This window comes from Tursiops truncatus, chromosome 6 (genome assembly GCF_011762595.2).
Source record: "Tursiops truncatus isolate mTurTru1 chromosome 6, mTurTru1.mat.Y, whole genome shotgun sequence".
In the NCBI taxonomy this organism is placed as follows: Eukaryota; Metazoa; Chordata; class Mammalia; order Artiodactyla; family Delphinidae; genus Tursiops; species Tursiops truncatus.
Window position 1 is genome coordinate 103,572,018 of NC_047039.1, and position 17,743 is coordinate 103,589,760.

At 36.3% G+C, this 17,743-nt stretch overlaps 2 protein-coding genes across 22 annotated transcripts in view; both read left to right on the forward strand.

Moving 5' to 3' along the window:
• Nucleotides 1-17,743, forward strand: part of RABGAP1 (RAB GTPase activating protein 1) — a 174,202-nt gene that overhangs the window by 83,720 nt on the left and 72,739 nt on the right. The gene's annotated exons all lie outside the window — the stretch shown is intronic.
• Nucleotides 1,500-11,704, forward strand: GPR21 (G protein-coupled receptor 21). The gene is made up of 2 exons (XM_073806583.1): nucleotides 1,500-9,535; nucleotides 9,956-11,704. Exon 2 carries the CDS (start codon nucleotides 10,348-10,350, stop codon nucleotides 11,395-11,397), a length of 1,050 nt encoding a protein of 349 aa, XP_073662684.1. The 5' UTR covers nucleotides 1,500-9,535; nucleotides 9,956-10,347; the 3' UTR covers nucleotides 11,398-11,704.

Genomic DNA, 17,743 nt, shown 5'->3' on the forward strand with positions numbered 1-17,743 from the left:
TTGTGTGAAAAGTATTATAAACCTATTACAGCACAGTACTGTATAGCCAGTTGTTTTAGTTGGGTACCTAGGCTAACTTTGTTGGACTTGGGAACAGACTGGACTTAACAAAAGCGCTCTCGGAACAGAACTCGTCATATTTAGGGGACTTAACTGTAATCTTTCCCTAGATTAGTTTTGATTGTTCTTGAACTTTATTTACAAACAATCATACAGTCATGCAGCATGTACTCATTTGTATTTGACTTCTTTTGGTCATCCATTTTGGGAGTGTATCAGTAGTTTGTTTTATATTTGTTTTCGTTTTTTTAATTGCTGAGAATATTCCATTGTATGAATATTTAAATCACACTTTAAAAAAATCTGTTCTGCTGTTATAGATGTTTGTGGCTTTTTTTTATTTCTCCCTGTTTTAGCTTTTATAAAGCTGCTGTGAACATTCTTGTGTTGTTTTTTGTTTTGTTTTTGTTTTTTTGCGGTACGTGGGCCTCTCACTGTTGTGGCCTCTCCCGTTGCGGAGCACAGGCTCCGGATGCGCAGGCTCAGCGGCCATGGCTCAGGGGCCCAGCTGCTCCGCGGCATGTGGGATCTTCCCGGACCGGGGCACGAACCCGCTTCCCCTGCATCAGCAGGTGGACTCTCAACCACTGCGCCACCAGGGAAGCCCTCTTGTGTATATTGATAACAGGTGCTATGGTCTGACTGTGGCCCTTAAAATTCATGTTGAAACCTAACCACTATACCAAGGTGATAGGGAGGTGATTAGGCCATGAGGGCAGAACCCTCATGCTTGGGTTAGCACCATTATAAAAGAGTCTCGGGAAAGATCCTCCCCACCTTCCACCATGTGAGGATACAACTAGAAGTCGGCAGTGTGTAGCCCAGAAGAGGGCCTTCACCAGAGCCCAGCTGTGTGGCACTCTGATCTTAGACTTCTAGCCTCCAGAATTGTGAGCAATAAAATTCTGCTGTTCATAAGCCATCCAGTCTATGGTGTTTTGCTATAGAAACCCAGGCAAACTAAGACAGTGCAATCTTTTATTCAGTTATTCTTCTATTGGTAGGCATTTATTTTGTTTCAAGTTTTTAGCCTCTAAATAGTGTTTACTAAACAATCTTACACATGTTCTAAATCTTTGACTTTTATTGAATAGTCTCAGTAGTGTGATTGTTGGATCAAAGGGTAATATGTTTTTTAAACTTGTTATTTAATTTTTGTATTTAATTTACTTATGTCCAGATTGCCTCTGTGAAAGGCTATGACAGTTCACAGTTCCACCAGCAATGTAGGAACGTACCTATTAACACATATCCCAAACAGTATTAGTTATCACTGTAATTTTTGCTGTCAGTGGATGTAAGTGATGCCAGTATGTCTTTAGTTTGCAGTTCCCTGACTACAAATAAATTTGAGCGATTTGCTCTTCCATCTCTTTATATTCTTTGTCTATTTTTCTATTAACTTTAAGATGTCAGTTTCTAAGTACTTTATATAATTATATTCTTTGTAGCTTCATTATAAATATCTTTCTAGAATTTTAGATTTATATTAACTTTATGGTTTCATGCCATACGAAACACTTTCAATTTTTATGTAGAAAATTGCATCTTGGTTAAGGTCTCTCCTACCTCTAGATTTTGTAAATATACTTTCCAACGTTTCCTTGTGATTTTTATTGTACGTGTTATATTTTTATGTCTTTAATCCATCTGGAATTTATTTTTGTACATGGCATATGATAGCAGTCCAATTTTACTTTCTCCCAGATGGATAGCCAGTTGTGCTACTTCTATTTTCCTACTGAGTAGAACTGCCACGTTTGTTATATCTTAAATTCTCATATATGCTGGGATTGATTTCTAGCTTGTTCTATTTATTTATTTTTGTGTATTCCTATACCAATACTGTTTTGGTTAAAGAGGCTCTGAGTTATGTTCTAATATCCAGTAAAGCAAGTCTTTTTTTCACTGTTTCCTGTTTCATATTTTTCTTATCTATTTTTGCATATTTAATCTTCCATATAAACTTTAAAGTCATTTTCTCCAGTCTCACCATTATCCTGAAAAGTTATATAAGGATTCTAGTTTGAATTACATTTAATTCACATATTAATTTAGGTTATAAGATACATTGTTATAATATCTTTACATCTGAGAATATGGTATGCCTTTCCACTTGTCAAGGTCTTATGTCTGTTGAAGACTTCAGAGTTGCCTTCATATATGTCTTGTTCCTCTTTTGTTAAATTTATTCCTAAGAATTATCTTAGAGTGTTGTCGCTATAGCAAATGGAATATTTTTTTTTCTGATTTCCATTTCTAAGTAGCTAATTGCTACAACAGAGAATAGACATTAATTTTTTCTAATTCTCTATCCATCTACCTCTTGATATTTTGATTAATCCTCCTAATTTTATACTAGCATCTTTTAAGATTTTCTGGTATATGATAATAGCAGCAAAAACAGTTTCACTTCTTTTTTCACTGTTTATGCAGGCTACTAAATTTTCTTGTTTTTATATTTGATAGAAGCTTTAAGACAGTGTTTAATGATGGTGGTGATAGCATCCCTATTGAGTTCCTGATTTTAATTAAAATGGTCTTAGTGATTCAGACTTCTGGAAAGCATGCTATTCAGTTGTGGGGGTTTTTTGGTAATACTTTTTATTTTATTTAAGTGATTTTATTCTATCTCAGGCTTTGATTTTTTTTATTAGGAATGTCTACTGAAATTTTATGAAGGACTTTTTCAGCACTTAATAGTGAATATGATTTTCTTTAACTTGTTCTTGGAGTAGATACGTTATCAACATATGATAGGCTTCTTGATATTGAACTACCCTTGGCTTCATGGAATAAATTTCTGCAGACCAAATACTCCTGGATTTTTAGTTTTCTGTTCTTTCTGGTCTTTGACAGAGAGTTCCTCAACCCTAGTCTCTAGTTAGAACTTGTCAGGCACAGGGGAAAGAAGCCCTAAGTAATCCACAGGGACTCTTACGGGCTCTCTTACTCCCAGCTGTAAGACCTATAGCTATTTGGGTCTGGTAAATCAAGTAAATTGGAGTTGAGAATGGAGGGAAAAGAGGGTGCTTTCTGGTCTCCAGCTTCCAGAATCATCCTCTGGTCCTTCTTTCTTTTGGTTATTTTTCACCTTTTATATCAGTGACTATTTATTTTGCTTAGTACCAAAAATTTACATCAGAATGGCTTCCTTAACAGATTCTTTTAATAAATAAAAGAATAATGAAATAGCAGCGTGTTCTGATGTTTCTCTTTCCTTCCATCCAGTCAGCCTTGTGTTTTCTGAAACCTATTTGCATTGTTTTCGCTAGTGATTTTAGTGGCAAACCTCAGTGGTAACAGTCTTTTGCCATGAATTTCAAGTTTTATCCAGAGCCACATAATCGATATTTACATTTCTGATTGTCCAAGGGAAGCCCTGGAGGCCCAGCCACATTTTACCAGTCTGGAAAAATAATTTAAATATCTAATTATAACTTCGTTTTAATTAAAAATCTCTTCCTGGTTGATTTGGTAATAGTCAAGGATTCAATAATATTTAATCATAAGAACCTCCTGTGGATACTAAACAAAAAGGGGATCAAGTTAGCAAAAAGATCACTGGCCATGAAGTTAGGAAGTGTCTGGGTACTAGTTTCAACTCTGCCACTGGCTTACATGAACTCAGATGAGGTTCTGACTATTTTCTTTTCTCTGCTGAAATGAGGTTGCTGAAGTAAATGGTTGAGCTTCCTTTAAGTTTCCTTTAAGCTTTAACATTCTGGAAAAATTAAATGGAATGTTTGAGTCCTGCCCCCAAAATAGCCTGTGATTCTACTGTTTCACAACTCAGTACTCTTGCTGTCTGATTCTGTAAGAAAACAATTGCCAGTGGACTTTCAGAACTTTATTGTCTGCTCCACTATAGCAGTTGCCATAGTAGGTCAGCTATAGACTGAATGTTCTTGGCTCCCCAAAATTCATATGTTGAAACCCTAACACCACCCCCACCCCCAACAATGTGATGGTGTTTGGAGGTGGGGCCTTTGAGAGGAGATTCAAGATTCAAGGGACCTCTCAAGGGGGTAGAGCCCTCATGAATGGGTTTAGTATCCTTATAAAAAAAAGACCATAGAAAGCTCCCTTGCCCCTTCTGCCATGTGAGGACACAGTGTAAGATGACTGTGGATTCTCACCAGACACCAAATTGCCAACACCTTGATCTTGGGCTTCCCAGTCTCCGGGACTATGAGAAATAAATTTATTGTTTATAGGCAATTCAGTCTATGGTATTTTTGTTATAGCATTTCTAATGGACTGAGGTACTATTCCTTTAATTTGTTATTTGTGAAAATAATTTTTAAGTCCCTATATCCCATCTTTGTAAATTCATGTACCCTCTGATGAGTTTCTGTAAGTCATACCTGTCCAGGCAGTTTTCAGGTTCTTTCTGAATTATAAGACTATAAAAACATAATTAGGTTTGGTCATATTAAATTTGCTGATATCTGACAGTGTTTGATTTACAAATAGGCAATTTCACATGCATCAGCCTAATAATTATGGGTGAATTAAACTATTACCATACTAGGATTTTACTTAAAAGGTCTTCCCATCCAAAAACAAATGCCTGTTGTTTTATTAGGCATTTGGTGTTTAGTCAATCAGAAATACCTTTGAAAGCCTGCTTTGTGCCGGCCGTGTGTTAAGGTCTTATGGTTATGCCCATGAATAAAATATACCTGTTCTCTGGTTTGGGGGAATCTACAGTCTAATGAGGGAAATAGGCAATTAACTAACCATTTGGAATAAAGTTGCATGAGGGTTATAGAAAAGAAGATACATATTGTTGTGCAGCAAATGACAAGGACTTCTCATCTAAGGGTTCAAAAAGTTCTCTTGTTCAGAATTATCCAGGGAGGGGGATTGTGGTGGTAGGAGAGGGGGGCATGTGTGCATGGCATGTGTGATGTTAAAAGTCAAGGGGAAAAGCATGTTCTCAAGGGTGATAAAGAGCTTGGCAGTTTCAGAGTGTGAAAGTTGGTAAAGTCAGAGAAGGTAGGTAGGAGCCAGATCTTAGAAAGCTTAAATAAGGCATATTTAATATCTCAGGCAATAGGAAGTCATTTTAAGTAGGCAAATCATATATTCAGGTTTGGAAGGCAGTATGCAGAGTGATTTAGTGTGTCCATCTAAAGGTAGATTATCTTGATTCAAATCCTAGTTTTGTATTCAGGCCATTGACATTGGGCAATTTACAATTAAACCTTTTGTTTCCTATGTGTAAAATGGTATAATAATAGTATCTTATTTGTAGAGTAGTTAGAATAGCTTAGCTAATGCATGAAAACACTTAGTACAATTCATAGCCCCTGGTAAGTATAAATTAACCACTTAGTTATTGTTATTATTTATATTATCATTGAGTTAGAATGGAGTAAGATTAATTGCAGCAAAACCTAGTAATTCAGGCAAGAGATAATTGTTACTTGGTTTGTTATTGTTATTATTTGTATTATTGAGTTAGAATGGAATAAGATAAATTGCAGCAAAACCTGTTAGCAATTCATGCAAGAGATAATTGTCACTTGGTTTGTTTCAGTGGCAGAAGGGATAGAGAAAGAGATAACTTCTTGAGAGAAATTTCACAGGTAGAATCCTTGGCACTTGGTGATTGAATGAATGTGCGAGATGAGGGAGAGGGAGGGGAATTAAATTGGGTTTGGAATGACATCGATATAAATACACCCACATCAGCTGAACTAAAATAATTAAATAAATCAACATTTAAAGCTCATTTTTACTAAATAATAAGTGATAGATAATGCCCAGAAATGAATCTTATGAATTTGAAGCACTGAGATTGATCCTTTTCCATCTATAGTAGATAAACTGCTGAGGAGGCTGGGAGACGAATAAATGTAATTTGAACAATCTTTTCTCTTTTTCGTTTGGTGTTTCCTTTCTCTTTCTGCCATTTTTCATTTTTAGTTCTGTGATTTGGTTATTTTAATTTTTTAGTGTTAGGTTGAGCCGTATAGAGGTTTCCATTTTTGTAGATCAGAAAATATTTAACCAGAAATGAAATGGTTAAATATTAACAATTTCACATGGTTCATCTAGTTATATTCTCATTCTGTAAAAATTTTTAACTGGGGCTGTAGGTGTCTATTTTGAATTAAATTGAGTACCAAGGCCATCTGAAGGAATGTTGCAGTGATGGCATAAGGACGAGTGGAGCTGAGCCCCATGAAGTAGGTGACTTAACCTGGCATCATCTATTCAGTGTGGCTCTGGGAGGGCATCATATGGCCAGGTTTTTTGTTAGCTTTACCAAAAGGGACATGTTATATATTACTTTGGCTTTTTTTTTTTAACCTGATTGTAAAAAATAGCACATAGAAATTAGCAAATTCACAAAACATAGAAAACCATAAAGAAGAAATTAAAAATCACTTGTAATCCCACTATCCAGTGAAAAGTAGAATTGATTTTTAATACATTTTTTTCCAGTCATATATACAGAAATACTCTTTTATTAAAAAAAATCATGTGACTGCATTATTTTTAAAGGTAAATGTATGTATAGATTTTTGTGAGGACATAGATTTATTGCTCCCCCTTGTCATTAGTAATTTGTCTCCTCTGGAGAAAATGGTTTCCTTTAATCCAAAACAAAACATTTAACTTTTGACTGATTATTTTCTTTAATTCCTAGTATGAATATTTTGATTATAGCTCCTAGAGTGGTTTTACTAAAATAGAAACAAAACGGAAAAAACTACTATTGTACTAATGGTATTGTAACAGTTTGTGGTTTTCGTTGCATTTTTATAACATTTTAAATTCTTTAAAATTATCAGTTAATATATTACCTGTTTTTATCATTGTAACTGTCTAGTTTCATACATGAGAAACCTGAGATGGAATAAGAATAAGTTACATGCCCAAATTTACAAGTAGTTAAAAAAGCCTGGACTCTTGACTTTGGTGAATGGTTTTTCCATTTATTGAAATACAACTCTCAGGAATCATTCTTTTTTTAATTCAATATTTATTAAGCAGTCAAAACATGGAAGTTCAAAAATAAAGTCTATGTCAGATGTATAGAATATTGAGTAACCTGGTTTGGCTGGAGGGCAAGGTATTTGGGGGTTTCGGTATAGTGAGATCAGACTGGAAAGGCAATAGGAGCCATTGAGTCTTCTTGAATAATGGAGTTCATAATAACCATAATGAAGCATGTGCTATTGGATATTTTAACGAGGCAGAAATGAATAGATTAGAAAAATGAACAAGACTAGAAGTCCAGACAGTATTTAATGATAGCCTAAAGTATTAAAAACTAAAAGGAGGAAATGAATTTGAGAGCCATTATAGAAATAGATTCATAAGATGTGGTAACTAAGAATGGTATATTAAGGGAGAGAGTGGTCAAGATGATTTCTGAGTTCATACCTGAGTGCCCGGGAAAATGTGAGAAAAAAAGTAAAAGAGTCTTATTTGGTGGGAAAAAATGTATTTAATTTTGGTCATGCTGTGGTTGAAGTCTCTATATGACATCCAGGTAGATGTGTGACTAGCAGGCAAATTGTAGAAGGAAAGGGAAACTCAGGAGTGAAGTCAAGTTTTGAGACATAGGCAGAGAAATTATTTGTCTAGTGGGAATAATTAGTGCCATACCATCTTTCCTTCTTGCCTTACATATGTATAGCCTCAATGTATTTGAGGAATGCAGGGCAGCAAAGTGTCGAAATAACTGTCATTGCCCTTAGAACTGGGCAGTCACAATAAGAGAGGGCACCTTAGGATTCAGAAGAGCCCCAGCCTCAAGCAATGCAGTAGGACTGGTGGGAAAACACAGACTATTTAGGAAGGTTGTTTGAGGTTGTGTGAGAAGAAAGTAAAGTTATATACCCCCTGTGTACTAAGTATTGGTAAGCCTTTTGTATACACTATCTGCTTTATTTCTCACCAACGTCATGAAATAGGGAGTGTGATCCTCATTTTACAGATGATGAAACTGAGGCTAAGAGAGGCTAAGTAATATTAGAGCAAGGAAGCAAGGATTTGAGCCAGATGGGTGTTCAGTGCCATGGGTCTTTTTGCTGTGCCACACTTTGCCATCTTTTCCAATAAGACCTGTCAATTACAGCTATCAAGCTTATGCTCAGTAGGTTTTTTGAGTTCCTTGCCTTCATGTAGTAAGCACAGCGCTTCAGATCTTAAAATGTAATTGAGTGACCATTGCCTGCAATGAGAAAGCATGTATGTGAAACAGATAAAAAATGAAAGTTGGATCACATAACATATATCTCCATCCAGGTGTGCAGACCTTCTGGAATGTTTACAAATGTCAACATTTGTTTATTTTATTTTACTCTACTGAGTTATGTGAAACTTTACTTAGAAGGATGAATTGAGAGACCAAAGATACCTGGAGGAAAGACAATAAAAATACACATTTCTAATTAACTAAAAATTGTCATAATTTGACACTCCCAATTAGCTGAAAATTGTCATCACTTATGACATCACCTGAAGAGCCACAATAAAATCCCAATTTGCCTTGTGTTAAGTAAGCACAAACAAGATTGTATATTCTAAGATACAAAGCTAGTTTGTACCATGAAACTTCCTGCAATTTTCAAACCTGGGTGGAAGTGGGTGCATTTTCTTGTCCATCTTTTGTTTGTATATTTGTGTACCACTTCTCAGCAAACTGGAAGCAAGTAATGGCATCTCAAAACCATAGGATAGTGTCAAATACAGGAACAATGTAATTCCTCTTTGTGTGTGCTGTTTCTGCAATATTCAGAGTAGATGGGATTTTCTTTATTTTTTCTCTTGAAAACCTAATTTTTGTTTGTTGTTTTGGTCACGTTTCTTAAAATAGATCCATATTTAGTGAATCATTAGAGAAAATTAATGCTAAATATGTAGCCTTCTAGCTAGAACTTCTTGTGCTGAATTATGATTCCTCAGCTGTCACGCACTGTTAACACACTGTCATTCTTTAACATCGCTCTTTGTTCTATGGGAAATGCTACAAGAAAGTAGGAATTTCCTCTCACCATTACCCCTCTGGCAGTGTGTTTCAATCTAATTCCTGGCTTGCTGTCTGTCCTGCTTACTACCTCTTCTCCTTACTAGCAGTCTAAATTCTGCTTCATCTACTAAGAGGGGGATTCCAGACAGACGAGGAAACAGCCTTCAAACACTGCCCTGCAGGCATATTAAGTTATTCCCCCACTGTGCAGTCTGGAAATCAGGGAGCATCTCTCTGGCAATGAATTCTAATGAGCTGCTAAAGATGCCGGAGTGTGTGCGCACAGAGGCGTTTTCTTTCCCCTCCCCCGCCTCTTCCTTTTCCCAAGCCCCTCTTCTCCCTATTTCCCCTCCTACTCCTTTATCCCCTCCCTCTGTGTCTCATTTCTGCAGTAAACGGGGCTGAGGCACATTCCTGCTTTGCAAGGCTTTCTGTTAAGGTGTTCTGTGGCTTTTGTTTGGATCGCAGCATGCTGAATTACAGGTAATACTCTGAAATTGAGCTAGACAGATCAATGCTGTTGAAATTTTTCTAAGAGGCAAAATATTACATTGGAATCAATGAAGAAAATAAGTTATCTTGGCTAATTTTATTCATGGTAATTAAATTCTATAAGCAGATTCCTCTTCTCCCCCCGAAAAGCTCAAATGAAAGGAAATGGGGTTATATTGATCTGACTTGCGATTGATTTTGTTTTATGTTGATCATGAAAGCTTGCTGTTGCTGCGCCTCCTCTGTAGAGTAAGGACCAATTATGCGGGGTGCTACTGAGGGTAGCCGTGAATAGTTGTACTGGGTGGGGTGGGATAGAGTGGGAGGGGTGATACCAGCTCGAGCTAGCCAGGTTCTTGATTAGGGCATTGGATGCAAAATGTAAAACGCTCTTTCCTTTTCTTCTATCAGCTGTTCAGAGGAGACTCATTACAACTCCTGCTGAAGTCCTAATCTTCCTCCCTTCCCTTCTGCCCCTACCCCGTACCCTCATTGGCCTGAAGACATTGTACAGAGTTTGCCTTACTCCCCTGGTGCTATGTGTATGGTAAACCTGGTACTATGGCCGCATCTCGGACTGGCCAGACAACTGCTGCTGGTTCTCCCTATTCCAAGAAGGATTTAAAGGGGAATTGCACTGCAGGCAATGCATCAGAGCAGCAGCATCGGGAGCTTGGGGACTAAGGCTCCTCGGGCATTATTACAGACACACAGAGCTGACCGCAATGACAGCAGCTGCTCCTTTGAACTGTTGGCAGCAGCCAAGCGGCAGCATGAAGTGAGAGATCACTCCTGAGCTCAAGATGAACTCTACCTTGGATGGTAATCAGAGCAGCCACCCTTTTTGCCTCTTGGCATTTGGCTATTTGGAAACTGTCAATTTTTGCCTTTTGGAAGTATTAATTATTGTCTTTCTAACTGTGTTGATTATTTCTGGCAACATTATTGTGATTTTTGTATTTCATTGTGCACCTTTGTTGAACCACCATACTACAAGTTATTTTATCCAGACTATGGCATATGCTGACCTCTTGGTTGGGGTAAGCTGCCTGGTCCCTTCTTTATCACTCCTCCACTACCCGCTTCCAGTAGAGGAGTCCTTGACTTGCCAGGTATTTGGTTTTGTAGTATCAGTTCTGAAGAGTGTCTCCATGGCCTCTCTGGCCTGTATCAGCATCGATAGATATATTGCCATCACTAAGCCTCTAACCTATAATACCCTGGTTACGCCCTGGAGACTGCGTCTGTGTATTTTCCTGATTTGGCTATACTCCACCCTGGTCTTCCTGCCTTCCTTTTTCCACTGGGGCAAACCTGGATATCATGGAGATGTGTTTCAGTGGTGTGCGGAGTCCTGGCACACCGACCCCTACTTCACCCTGTTCATCGTGATGATGTTATATGCCCCAGCAGCCCTCATTGTGTGCTTCACCTATTTCAACATCTTCCGCATCTGCCAACAGCACACAAAGGAAATCAGCGAAAGGCAAGCCCGCTTCAGCAGCCAGAGTGGGGAGACTGGGGAGGTGCAGGCCTGTCCTGATAAGCGCTATGCCATGGTCCTGTTCCGAATTACTAGTGTATTTTACATCCTCTGGTTGCCATACATCATCTACTTCTTACTGGAGAGCTCCACTGGCCACAGCAACCGCTTCGCATCCTTCTTGACCACCTGGCTTGCTATTAGTAATAGTTTCTGCAACTGTGTCATTTATAGTCTTTCCAACAGTGTCTTCCAAAGGGGACTAAAGCGCCTCTCAGGGGCCATGTGTACTTCTTGTGCGAGTCAGATGATAGCTAAGGACCCTTACACAGTTAGGAGCAAAGGCCCCCTTAATGGATTTCATGTCTGAAGTGGTTCAGATATTGGGTCACTGTGTTGTGTGTGTGTGTGTGTGTGTGTGTGTGTGTTTATCTTTTTGTATTTCTAGTTCACTGGGAAATATGGGACAAAATAGTTTGACTCTAAGCAATAGTTAACAAATGATCCATCCAAAATACCTTTTAAGTTTGCAGAAATGATTTTTTTTAATGCTTTCGAATGAGAAGAATCAGGACCATGAAGATAAATTGCTCTTCGTTCCTATTTCCATAATGTCACGGAAATGACTGTGTTTAATTCTCAGACTTAAAATGAATAAAGCCATATCTAACACCTCTCTCCAGCTGGCATGACTGAACCTGGGTGTGAAAAGCGTCAGCATTTTTAAAAGTCATCATTTTCTTGTTGCTTTTCTGGGTTCTTTCCAGCTGTTTGAGCTTCATGTACAATTGATTTCTTTTAACAGGAAATATTAAAATACAGTGATGAATTAACAGGGTTTTAAAATTTTCTTTACATCTGTCAAAGTGTAACTACCCTGCAGGTTTCCACACTGTCATTCAGAAAGTCAAATGTTTTATGTCCTAGTCTCTTGAGAGAATTCTCAATACAGTGAATAATGTGAAAACTTAAAAATTAATTTAAAATTTGGGGGGACTTCCCTGGCGGTTCAGTGGTTAAGACTTTGCCTTCCAATGCAGGGGGTGTGGGTTCAGTCCCTGGTTGAGGAGCTAATATCCCACATGTCTCATTGCCAAGAAACCAAAAAACATAAAAGAGAAGCAATATTGTAACACATTCAGTAAAGACTTAAAAAAAAAAATGGTCCACATCAAAAAAAAAATCTTAAAAAATAAATTTAAAAAAATAATAAAATTTTTGCATTGAACCATGAAGCAAAAGTGCAGTCAAATCATATAATTTATAGAAAAACTAAGCTGTATTTTATGCCATGCTTCACTGAGACCTAAACAAATATGTATACTGAAAGTGATTGTGTTGTAGTATTTTTGCCCAAGCCTTTGTGTATGTGTGTATTGAGAATATTTGAATTGAGTTAGATTTCTCTTTTACAGCAAAATGCATTTAAATAAGCTGAAAAATAATTAAATGATAGGCTGATGGCTGCCATTTTTATAATGGTGAAAATACATTGAAAAGTGTCTTTAGTCTTCTCTGCTCTTTTTAGCTAGAGACTTTCTGAAATACTAGAATATCAGGAAGAAAGGTCCTAGGCAACTGAGTCAGAAAATACAATGTACATTTAGCTAGTTCATTTTTAAAATAGGAGGGGTTGATTGAGATGGTCTCCTTTTGATTAAATGGTATCATCTAATAAAGTAGTAACTAATTCTTTTTAAAAGCATTCTTTCAGTTAGTGTTAAGGAATCCATATTTGAATGAGAGAAGGAGAAATTCTAATTCTCTCTCTATTGCTATTCTCTTTCTGGAAAAAAAAATCCTTGGAATACTGTTCCTTTCCTAAATAGGCTTTTTTTTTTTTAAGCCAAAGTACTAGCAAAATCTGTAGAATTATTAATTGAGAGTGCTGTGTATCTGTATGTAGAGTGATGTTTTGTTCCTAAAAGTAATTATGTTTAGAGTGAGAGGTTTATTTTTCTAAAAGGAGAGAAGGATTTCCCAGCAGCTTCAAGCATGAAAGTATTTCCTCTGCTCTTCTACTGGTTTTAATGTTTTAGAAGTCTTCAGGGAACTTGTATGATCTCTGCCTTTGGCTAGATGTTGTAATCTGAATGTGACAGTGGTGTTCAGTGAGATTGAAGATAGAAGAAAACCAAGGGAAATGTGGATTTTTGAGTCCAAGGAAGGACATAGATATTTATAAAACAGGCAGATATGCTTTGGTTTTCCATCATCATATTAGAAAACCTCCTACCCCCTTTTAAAATAAAAGATGGCATTCTTATGATTTTAGGTTTTAGAGATTGATTTGATTTTAACCTCAAATGTATTCTACTTAAACATTTTATTTTAAGAGAACAAGTATGAATATAAGCATTTAAACTTCAGATTCTGAGTTCTTCCCAAAAGCTTGCTTGCTCTTTATATTTAGTATTAGAAAATTTGATTCTAAGTTGTTTCAAAATTTAGAACTCATATTGGAATTGCACGTTATGTTAGCAGTGGCTTTGTTAAGTTGCCATTTGAAGTAGAAAACCTTTTCTTTTAGATTCTGAAAAAAAGCTGTATACAATTCCCCTTTATTTAAGTGGCACAGATCTAAGAAAACAAAATTCCCTTTTTTTCATATATATCAGAGAATGTAACCTGTCCAGATTTGCACAGTTTGCTTGTCAATTTTTAGTTCAGATATGGGACTCATCAAGATTAATTTTTATGGAAAACTGATGTTAAATCAGTAGATTTTTTGTGTGGGGCGGGGTACTGAGCCCTTTTAATTTTTTCTTGCAGTAGGGTTCCATTTTAGAGAAAACAAAAGTTTTTGGAAAAGATTTTGTGGGAATGTTACGGAAATGAGGAAATCTCTGTTTAATTTTCTGGAAATGGCTAATCAAGCTGAGCTTTCAATGACTGGAAGGCAACAACTCTTTTAATAAGAGCTTTTGTTAGTAGATTTTTATATTTTTGCCCTAGTACCAAATTTAGATGCCAGAGGGTTTTTTTTATTGGTTTTTTTTTTTCACGTTAGAACCTCTCAGCCTAAAACTAAAGTAGGAACTAAGTAGATATAGTAACTTTAAAGAAAAATAAAGCATTCCTCCCCAGCTGATACTTAATATCAGATGTCTTTCCAGTTTATCTTGTAGTCATTGGACTTTATAAACTCTAAAGTTTCTTCCAGGTATCAATTCTATTCTCATATTTCATTGTCTGTACTGCTTTAAAATTTTTGTTTTCTTGTGGTGTGTGTATCCTGGGGAGAAGGGTTGTGTTTGAATGCAATCATACAATCTTCTGTGGCTGGGGGCAGTTTCTGTGTGGTGCATTTGGAGAGTTTGTATTTAAGTAACCTTTTCATCCTTGCATATTTAGTGCAACATTTAATGATGTTTTATTTAAATACCAATCTGACTAGTTCAGAATGAGAAAAAGTATATTTTTAGAGTCAGTTACCTTAGGCTTTGACAAGACAGCCCATTTAACTTTATATAGTATATGGCTGATATCAGAGGAAGCATAAGCTTTCGGTGACTGTGTTGAAATTATTTCACAGTAAATTTTAAAATAAGACTATAGTAATTGTTATATTTGTAATTAGTTGTGTTTTTATACAATGATTTCAGTGAAGGTGTGTTTTTTTCCTCTTAGAGCGGAAAAGCAATTACAAAAGGACAAGTGCTCCACTTTAATGAAAGAATTATCTTTCACCAGAATGGATATTTGAATTTTTCATGGACCTGTTGGCTTTAACCCTAAATTCCATTTTGGAAAGAGTTTTATTTAAGGTTTATTGCTGGATAAATATGTTTTTGAGCCTTTTATAGTGGCTTTTCCTTTTTACTTGAATAATGGTCTCAGTATTTTAAGGATTGGGAAAACTTGAATTTTTGTACTATTAAATGCATTTACTGTTCACCTCTTTGAACTTGAAAATGAAGCAACAGGGTTACAAGTTCCCAGATGGTAGAGTGATTTCTGGGAGTTTCCTCAGCTTTGCAGGTTTGATTAAAACATCTGCCTTTGATGGCTTTGTAGGAATTTTACTGACTGTGTTTTTGAATCATAAAAGATTTGTGAAATAAATTATTGGCAAACCAGAATTTCTTGCTATATGAGGAAATTTGGGGAAGTTTAAGGATGGGGGAGAATCATGGAACTATAAACTTTTTTTAAAGTCTTCATAAGTCATTATTTGTGTTGATTTTTGCATAATTTTTCCATTTCAGGTTACTAAATATTTTATATTAAATGTACATATTATTAACGTATTTTGCAGACCCAAGGAATATTCTAGACATTTCTTATGGCTGTAAATGAGTCACTTGGCTTTTCTTCAAAATTTGGATGATAACGGAATCATGATATGTAAAATGAACTTTGAACTGCGAATCTAGGTTTCTGTTACTAATTAACTCGTTTTGTAAGGGCTGGTCGCTTCTCTAAGCACTTAATTTCTTCTATTTATAATAATCCTTTCATCCTTCACAGGGTTACTTTGAGGATTGAATTAGATAACGGATGTAAGAGAACTTTGTAATATGTAAAGTGCTTTGAAAATAAAAATGATTACTGTTATTTGTATCTGCCATAGCTTTACATCTAAGGAAGCTGCATATAATGTGGCGCTCCCCCCCACAAGATCTTTGAAGGTCAATGCTAGGTGACTATTCCATGCTACTTAGCAATCCCAAAATAACAGTAACTTTAAATTCAACATAAAACTGTTACATTTACTCTCTTTACTTGTTTCCAAAGTCTCTAAAGGCAGGGACAATGTCTCTTCATACCTTTAACCCCCACATCTAACATAGGACCTGGCTTAGAGCAGAAGTTTTAGTAAGTTTTACGGAGTTAATGAATAAGCCTTTCTAATTATTACTTCTAGTCACTATTATTCTTCTAGTCATTATAGAGCAGTGATGTTCAAAGGGTAGTCCAAAGCCCATAAGCAGTTTTTCATTTGATCAAAGCCATTCTAGACTGTATATAATAAATATCTCTTTTTAGTACCAAGAGACTACTGTGGGAATGTGTGTGCTTTATCTGCTAGGTAACTTTACTCCTGGAAACTGTGTAGCCTCGGCCCAGGGAACTTCAGGCAGTGCTGTCAAACTGCCAATTTCTCACAGCATGGGTAAGATCTTGGCTCTAGATGCAGATAAGATAGGCTGTAAAAATCAGTCACTATGAAAGAGGAGCAATAGAATAGGATAGCTTGGTGAAAGAAATGGCTCTAATTCTTTGGTTTTGCTTTTTCTTTCAGTCTTTACCACTTTTCTAGCTCTATCTTCCCTTTCTTTCTTTTCTTAACACACTGTTGGTCATGTATTCAGAGTGAAGTGCTTATCATACTGCTATAGGGTATGGAAAATTGTATTATGCAATAACTGGCTTTTTGGAAAAGTTTAAGAAGCAATCAGGAAGCGCTTATGTAGCAAGCTCTACTAGATGCCAGGTAGTATAGCTAGCTGGCCTCAGAGATTTAAAGAAGGATCACATGATTCCTTTCTTATGGAACTTTATAGTTTTCAGATGTTTCATATGGAAAAATTCTGTGATCTGTCTTTCAAAAAGCTTCACAGAGTGACTTTATCGGGAGGAATTTACCAAGGCCTACTGGTGGGACAGTTGGCACACCATGGGTCTGTTTCTTGGGTGGGTTCATTATGCCAGTATATAAAATCATAATGTCACTTCATTAGTTTAAAATAAGAAATCATTGTTGGCAATAGGGAGCAGTCTTTCTCTATTGGTAGATCTTCATGGGAAGCCAAACCATATTCAGAATGTTGCTTAGTGAGGATGGAATCTTAGAATATGGTTCTGTAATGTGAAAATTTACTGGTATAAGACTGAGCCTGATGTTCCATCTCTGAAATCAGAAAACCTGGTCATTGGGATCCTAATAAAAGTTGAAATCATCTGTGCTTCCAGTACTGACCAACCTACCTTCTAATTGACATATTATTTCTTTAAATTAACTTCTTTTGTTACTTTTAGTAAAATTCCTTGCGAGTTTTAACAGTCTTACAAGCTTGCTAACTCATTCTCTCTCTTTTTGGTGGTTTTATATATCACTTTTACCATGAAACATTGTTTTCTGATGTAGTATTCAAAGGGTGGCCTTACTACTTTGTTAGTTTGGGGAAGCAACTCATCTTGGTTTTCATGGAGTGAATATATACTGTGTAGTTGGAAAAGCAAGATATATAAAAATACCTATAAAAATTAACAGTATCAGTCAGGTAATTAGAATAGAGACATTAAATTTTTGAAAGTCAGATCATCCACAAAGGAGATAGGGAGGGACATTTGAGCTGTAGAAGACCTTAGAGATCATTTGGTCTGATTCTCTCTTTTTATAGTCAGGAAACCAGTCCAGTGGCCACACAGCCATTTATGATAATACCCAGACTTCCTACTTCCTAATCTATCATCCATTCCTATTATATCTTGTTGCTTTTGCAGAGGAGTGGGAGTTTGCCTTCACTCAGCCAAGTCCTGAATAAGACTTAAATAGGCTGATATGAGGTGTTTGTTCTTGTGTGTGTAATTTTAGGTGTAGAAAGCATTATGGGCAATGATATAAATGTTAACTGAGGCTTGTTATGTTTCAGAAGAATTTTATAAACTTTGTCCTGTTTAATCCTTCTGATGCTCTATGAGCTAGTGACTATTATTAACCCCATTAAAAAGATGAGAAAACTGAGATTGAGTTGCCAGAGACAAACAGT

What these genes read in the sequence shown, in the direction of transcription:
- GPR21 (XM_073806583.1), top strand. Translation starts at nt 10,348, where the DNA reads ATGAACTCTACCTTGGATGGTAATCAGAGCAGCCACCCTTTTTGCCTC.